Below are 7,419 nucleotides of genomic sequence, written 5' to 3' on the forward strand. Positions count from 1 at the left end.
AGGCGCCGCGGGGCCGGCGGCGGGGCAGGACGCCGGCGGAGGCGGCGAAGGGCGGCGGCGCTCGGCGCGGGGGCCGAGAGGCGCGGGGCGCGGGCCGGCGGCGGCGGCGCGCCGGCCCGCGACGGGCTCGGGCGGGCCGCGGCGGGGGCGGCGCGGCAGGCGAGTGGCGGCGCGCCATGTGGCGATGGCGGGGCGACCCGGACGTGTCCGGCTGCGGCCGGACGTGTCCGGTGGCGGCGGGGACGAATCTGTTAGGGTTAGCGGGGAAATGATCCGGAATTTTCGGGGGGAGGCTACATTTATAGGTAGAAGGAGTTAGGAGAGGCCAAATGAGGTGCGGTTTTCGCCCACACGATCATGATCGAACGACCGAGAGCATGGAGGGAAGTTAGATGGGTTTTGGGCCACTTTGGAAGGGTGTTGGGCTGCAAAGAGAAAGGGGGGTTTCGGGCTACGTGGTTAACCGTTGGAGTATCAAACAAACTCCAAATGACACGAAACTTGACAGGCGGTCTACCGGTGCTATACCAAGGCCGCTTGGCAAACCTCGGTCCATTCCGAGAAAGTTTAACACCCGCTCACAACAAGAGACAACAAGGGGAACGCCGGAGGACATAGGAGAGCCGGATTGCAAAACGGGCAACGGGGAAAATGCTCGGACGCATGAGACGAACACGTATGCAAAATGAAATGCACATGATGACATGATAAAATGCAACACGCAAGCAAATGACATGGCAACAACGACGAATAACTGGAAGACACCTGGCGCATCGAATCCGGGGCGTTACACGCTGGCTCCAGCTGTCGCAGCGGCAGTCGATCCAAACATCATTGATGTTGTTGTTGACGAATTAAGAGTCGGTCCAGTGCCAGCCATGAAGATCGCAGCCCTGGAGGGTGGCTCATAGGGGTCCGGAATATTGTTGCCATTGGAGTAGCCCCCAAGCCCGCCGTCTTGAAGCTGATAGATTGATTATGTCTCTCTAGTTGAGGACTCATCACCTGAGTAGATGGTCGTCTCTCCACCAGATGTAGAATCTTCCTCAAGATCCGCCCCATGAACAAAGCCAATGAAAATGTGCTTCTAGTCGGGTTGAACCCTGGCGGGTCATGTGCGTTGAGCCGTCTAGATGATGTCGGTGTAGATGTCCGGCTCAGGCTCTGACTCGTTGATCTTGCCGATGAAGACATGAATTCCACCAAAGGTGACCCGATACCCTTACTCGATTGAGTCGGCCTCGGGGCCCCAGCCAGCATCGTCGATGTAGAGCTTGTCGCGGCAGCTCTTAGTCATCCAGCCCACCGCATATCCTTCAATCCCTGGGAAATTGCCCTTCAAGAACTTGAAACCACCGTGCTCTGGCCCCATGGTGGGCGCCAACTGTCATAGATTTGCCACGACAAATGTCCATGTGAAAGGACTTAAGCATGGACTCATCGCAGCGTAGGTTAGCTTGAAGCGGTTGAACGGGACAAAGGACAGAAGGTTTACCCGGGTTTGGCCCCTCTCAACAAGGTAAAATCCTACTCCTGCTTTTGTTGACTATTGCTTGGGAATCGATTACATGGGAGCGGAATCGCTTGACCTAGCTATCAATCAATTGTTTCTTGAGTTAACCCGTTGCAGGGTCTCACCTTTATATACACAGGTCGAGGCCCTGGGCTTACAAGAGTCCCGGTCAAATCACACAACGTGACCGACCCGGGTTCTAAACTATCTTGCCTTTCTAAACAAGTCATCTTCCGTGGGCTTACAAGCGTCGGTTCCCACACACCATCTGGGCTTGGGCCTTCGGTGGGTCACCACCTAAGACGCCCTCTACACTCTTCATCTCTCCTCTTGGGCCTTCTTCAGATATCGTAAGTTGAGTCCCCAACGGTGTAACCCGGCCCCTCCTGGGCGGGTCACGCCGCAGGGTTATATCCCCAACACTATGTGTTCGAGAGAGAAGCCTCTAGTGAAAACTATGGGCCCCGGGTCTACCTTAATCATATTATAAAAACAAAAATACCTTTGCTGCAATTTTATTTCTTTTATTTTGTTTTGCAATTTATCCATCTACCTATACAAGATTTGATCCTTGCATGTAACGAGTTCAAGGGGATCGACAACCCTCTTGCCCACGTTGGATGCAAGTATTTGCTTTGTCTGTGCAGGTGCTATTCACGAGGCTTTGTGTGATTCTCCTATTGGTTCGATGAACCTTGGTTCTCAGTGACGAAAGTACTTATATCTACTGTATTGTATCTCCCCCCCTCTTTGGGGGAAATCCCAACGCAGCTCACAAGTAGCAGGCGCGCCCTGATGTTTTTAGTTTATCGAATTGTAAGTAAATAAAAGTATGATGATCATCGTTATTAGAACATTGCCCCAATGAGGAAAAGAATGGTGGACACTAATGAGTCCTCCAAAAGGTGGGGATGAGGTCCATGAGACTATTCTAAAAAATAAAAAATAAAAAAGAGGCAAAAATAGCCCATAAAAAGAAAAGGGAAAAAAGAAAACAAAAAATGAGAGAAAAAGAGAGAGGGGGCATTCTATTATCCTTTTGCCACACTTGTGCTTCAAAGTAGCACCATGTTCTTCGTATAAAGAGTCTCCATGAGTTGTTACTTTCATTTACTAGTGGGAATTTGACATTATAGAATTTGGCTTGTATATTCCGATGACGAGCTTCCTCAAAAGCTCGAGGTCTTCATGAGCAAGCAAGTTGGATGCACATCCACTTAGTTTCACATGGAGTTTTCATACACTTATAGCTCTGATGCATCTGTTGCATGGCAATCCCTACTCCTCGCATCGATATCGATTGTAAGGCCTCTCCATTGTCTCACGATCCGCCGAGTTGATGCGAGACTTTCTCCACCTTTTGTCTTCTCATAAACCCCCATCATCATTCTCTTTTCCACCCGAAGTGCTAAGTCCATGGTTCATGGTCATGTACTGGGTGAAGTTGAAAATGATGAAGTGCCTGAAAAAGTATGCTACAATTGCTTGGTTTGACACTGGGGTGTCATGATTTACACTTTATGCTAGAAATACTAAGAAACATTCTTTATTTTGAAAGGCATGATTGTTTGTTAGTATGCCCGAATATTGATGTCTTTATATCAAATGATAGACTATTGTCTTGAATCACTGGTATCCTAATATTCATGTCATGATTAGATTATTTGATCAAAATTATGCTAGGTAGCATTCCACATCAAAGATTATTTTTGTTTTATCATTTACCTACTCGAGGACAAGTAGGAATTAAGTTTGGGAATGTTGATACGTCTCCGTTGTATCTATAATTTTTGATTGTTTCATGCCATTATTTTACAACTTTCACATACTTTTGGCAACAATTTATATTATTTTTGGGACTAACATATTACATATTGATCCAGTGCCAGTGTCAGTTCCTATTTTTTGCATGTTTTTTGTTTCGCAAAAAAATCGTACCACACGAAGTCCAAACACGATAAAATTTTACGAAGATTTTTTTGGAATATACGTCTTTTCTAGACATTTGAGAATTTTTTGTGAACAGTTGTCTGAAACTCCTTTCTGTCACTGTCTCTATCATGTTGTAAGGCCTTGATATCCAAGTGAAGATAATCCATTTCTAAATCAGCCACGATGTATGAGACTTGCACCATCCAATCGGTAAGGGTTTACACAGGCAGGGAGCTTTTTCACCCACCGATTAGTAGAACAAGAATAAACACACTGAAGCGACAAATTTTACCACAGCCAAAGCTGCAACCTGAGCTTGTGGGTTGTTCCTACCTCCGCCAACACAGCCGCCTGCACCGCACCGCCCTGGTGCTTGCTAGAGGAGGGTGGGTGTGATTTTAGACTGGAGAAATGTTCTCCAACAACCATTACCCGACCACTTCTAACACCCGAACTGTCTAATGCCACCAGCACCTCCCGAACTGCACCGCCGCCGGAGAACTAGACGGAGGAGGATTTTTACCAGGGAGAACCCCAACTTTGCTCGCCTCCAGATCTTGCGCGCCTCCAAGAACCAATCGCTCTAGATACCACTTTGTTAAGCCCGAACTACTGCCTAAGGTTTAAGCACTTCTCCAATAACACAAGAGCGAATTCAGGGGGAAAACTTGGGGAATTTGTATTAGATTTTGCACCGCGAAGGCGGGCAATACAGAGCCAGCCGGAACACGACGGCCTAGGGTTCAACCCTATTACAGATTAGTTGTCTTCTCTTGGTCGATCTCTTTCTTATAAGCCATTACAACTTACTGGAGGTAAAAAAAGGAAAGAAGAAAATGAATAGTTCCCTTACCGGAAAGTAAACGGCGACATGACGAAGACTATCAGTCGTTCGATCTGAGATCGACGTCGGACACGAGCTCCTCCTGGCGTGAAGCGGTAATGAGTGTCCCGGCCGTCAGATGGAGATCTTGCAACTGCATTTGAATTCTCTTGAATCGGTATGGGTGCTTAACTGGCGAAGTGTTTGAAGTGTCGAATTCTTCAGTTAGGGGCCTAACATTCCCCTCCCCGCCACCAGCCGCCGAAGCAGCAGGCAGAGGGGAGGTGAATCACGGACTCGCCGATGAAGTTTGGGAGGGAAGGTTTGCCCTAGTCTCCTAAGGTTAGGGACGAAAAAGGAGATGAAACTACTGCATAATGTTTGAGTTTGAAGAGAGAGAAAAATTGGTCTTGCTTAGTGATGAGACGATCTCTTTATATGAAAAATGGCATTTTTAACCATTGTGCGAGATTTCTTTTCCATTTTTTTGCGAAAAGAGATTTATTTTCCTTAGTCACATGTTTCTTAATTTCATTTTAATCATTCGCAAAAAAAGTCCAATTTTAATCATTGAATGATTATCGGGGTGATGCAGATAATGCAACAGATAATCTATCGTATAACATGTTTTTTTATGTTCTCTGTGTGCTATGAAATAGAGTGAAGTCTGATTTAAACCGTATGAATAAGAAAACATATCGTATCAAACACCGTACATAGCCTAAGCGAGTGAATAAGACTAATCCAAACTAACTCTTTTTTCACATGAACATGTTTCTCTTTCTACACATCAATTAGTTTTCTGCACAAAATTAACCAACTCCAAGAAACTAAAACTGTCCGTCCATCCATGTGACCGAACGTGCTCCGAATTCTCTGTCGATGAAGAAAGAAACCATGCCGTTCGCAGAGTCCTAGGCACACAGGTTCGCTTCCAGATTCCTTAGCACCACCAAGATCTGCTCAATATAGGCACGAGAAAGGATAAGTTAGAGGAGATGGGACACGTTGGGCCAGCGAGGTGATGATAGACTATGGCAATGTGCATGTGAAGTGCTCACCGTGTCCACCACGACGGGGTCGACGCCCTGCAGCTGAAGCCTCTGGAGTTGCGCATCGACCGGGACAGCCGCGTGGGAGGCGAAGACGTCGCCGACGAACCGGTAGACCAGAGCGAAGCGCAGGTCGTGGGGAGACAGTGGGAGCTCAACGGTTTCGTCCTGCAGGTGCAGGGCACCGGCGGACGGCCACTCTCGTGCGCCAGGCGCGTCGAGGTCCGGCCAGCGGGATTCAGGCGGGGCGCATGCCCAGTCCACGCTCGGCACCAGCATGTCGGCGTCGGGGTGGCTGTGGGCCGGCGGCTGCTGGCGGAGGGCCGCGGCCCGGCGAGGGTGAAGCGGCGGCGGCAGGCACGCCCCGAGGCCGAGCTTCTGGGCCTTGAGGAAGTGCTTCTGCGCGTGGCTGCGGATCTGCACGCTCGTCTTGGTCGCCACCAAGGCCTCGATGCTCTTCCAGTCACGGCCGAATCTGCAGTCCCGCCAAGAGGAAAACAAAATGGAAAGCTTCTCGTCAGTTCAGAGCTCCAAGTTGAAGCAGAGGAAAGAGCAGGTGACCGAGGGAGAGGCGGCGAGCGGGAGACTCACATGTGCAGCGCGTGGAGGAACCGTTCGTGCTCCTCGTCGGTCCACTTCTCCCGCGGCCTCGTGATCGTGTACGGCTTCCGGAGCTTCTTGTTCCTCCCCACCGCCGACGACCGTGCAGCAGCAGGCATCCTGGCGCCTCTGACCATTGTTGCCATCGTATTTCTTATCTCTTTCAGGAGCAGCGCTGAAGAATCTCTCTTTTCACTAGCAGAAGCAGCAATGAGGAGTCTGCCGAGAGCCGAGGCCTTGTACTGCAGTGAAGTGTGATGAACTGAGGTGGCCAGGAGCGCTCGCGTATATGTACTGGTCCGTCGAGCACCGGACAGGCGAGAACCCAAGCCGTGTGAGGCGTGGGGCACGTGCATGCGTCATGTCTTTCGACCAGGCCACAGCAAGAACACACGTGCTCAATGTGGCACGTCGGGATTAGCCTCGTGATACGCACGTGTCCGAAAAAGAAGGACACGGCTTAGATGGTTCCAGCTCGCCTTCCCTTCCGGTATGCCTGTCTCGCAGCTCGGCAGCCGTGGTTACGCCGACCGAGGGCGCCTAACTAGGCCGAACTTGAGCACACAGCAGCTCGTTGCCTCCAAACAACCCAGCAAGCGGAACCCAACACCTCAGATGCATCACACAAATAGCCGCACGACCGCGGGTACCACAACACGTCAACACGACAAGACTGTTGCTTCGTTGTTCGAAAAAACAAAAGGACTGCTGCTTCGCTAACCAGCATCGACAAAGGAGCTGCCCCACATTTGCAATTGCAACATCCATGTTCAGCTCGCGTTGCAAACACCTCCCGGCCGTCCCAGCGTTTTCTGACTGTTGCAATGTGCTGTTAGCCGTGTGCTCGGCTCTCTTGCATTGCCTGCCAATGTTGCGGTCAAGCACTGACTCATGTTACGCTCAAGGTCTACACAGCATGCGTTGTGCTCGGCTGTCTTGCGTTGTTTTTTTTCGAAACGGAGGCAAAAGATTTGCTCATCTATTAAATGAGAAGGATAGAGTGTTTTGGAGTGTTACAAGACCTGACCCAACACACATCACGGCCTGGCAATTACTCGCTTATTACAATGTTCCCTAAATTCTTAGCGCCGGCGGATACCCAAAGCTTTGCCTCATCGGTTACAAGTTGGAGAAGGCTTGTAGGCGGCGCACTTTTGTGGCGAAATACTCTAGCGTTTCTCTCATTCCAAATTATCCACGAGACAAGCATAGTGAGGGAGGCCATAGCTCGCCTGTTGGGGTTCGTCATGTCGGTCCTCTTGTCCCACCATTCGAAGAGGGATGCGTGGAGATGCCAAGTGGTGGTGTCCATGTGCGCAAGCCCAAATTTTTGGATGACCATGTTCCAAAGCCGTGTAGAGTAGCGGCACCGAACAAAGAGGTGAATGGACGTCTCTTGTTCTCTCTTGCATAGGGGGCAAAGGCCACAGTTTGCCCAGCCACGACGCTCCAAGCGGTCTGCAGTCCAAATGCGCCCTTGCAAGGCAAGCCATGCGAAA

The 7,419-nt window shown here is 49.9% G+C and overlaps 1 protein-coding gene across 1 annotated transcript; it reads right to left on the reverse strand.

Moving 5' to 3' along the window:
• Window positions 1-4,936: 4,936 nt before the first annotated feature.
• Window positions 4,937-6,165, reverse strand: LOC119303608 (protein REVEILLE 6-like). The gene is made up of 3 exons (XM_037580741.1): window positions 5,912-6,165; window positions 5,330-5,795; window positions 4,937-5,227 (listed from the first exon to the last, which is right to left on the reverse strand). Exons 1-3 carry the CDS (start codon window positions 6,064-6,066, stop codon window positions 5,183-5,185), a joined length of 666 nt encoding a protein of 221 aa, XP_037436638.1. The 5' UTR covers window positions 6,067-6,165; the 3' UTR covers window positions 4,937-5,182.
• Window positions 6,166-7,419: the final 1,254 nt, after the last annotated feature.

The sequence above is a fragment of the Triticum dicoccoides genome, chromosome 1B, assembly GCF_002162155.2.
Source record: "Triticum dicoccoides isolate Atlit2015 ecotype Zavitan chromosome 1B, WEW_v2.0, whole genome shotgun sequence".
In the NCBI taxonomy this organism is placed as follows: Eukaryota; Viridiplantae; Streptophyta; class Magnoliopsida; order Poales; family Poaceae; genus Triticum; species Triticum dicoccoides.

Bases quoted from the DNA above. Each gene is read 5' to 3' on its own strand.
- LOC119303608 (XM_037580741.1), bottom strand. From the start codon at position 6,066: ATGGCAACAATGGTCAGAGGCGCCAGGATGCCTGCTGCTGCACGGTCG. The intron at 5,796-5,911 runs GTGAGTCTCCCG...GCGGGACTGCAG, and splicing joins TTCCTCCACGCGCTGCACAT to ATTCGGCCGTGACTGGAAGA. The intron at 5,228-5,329 runs GTGAGCACTTCA...TATATTGAGCAG, and splicing joins ACCCCGTCGTGGTGGACACG to ATCTTGGTGGTGCTAAGGAA.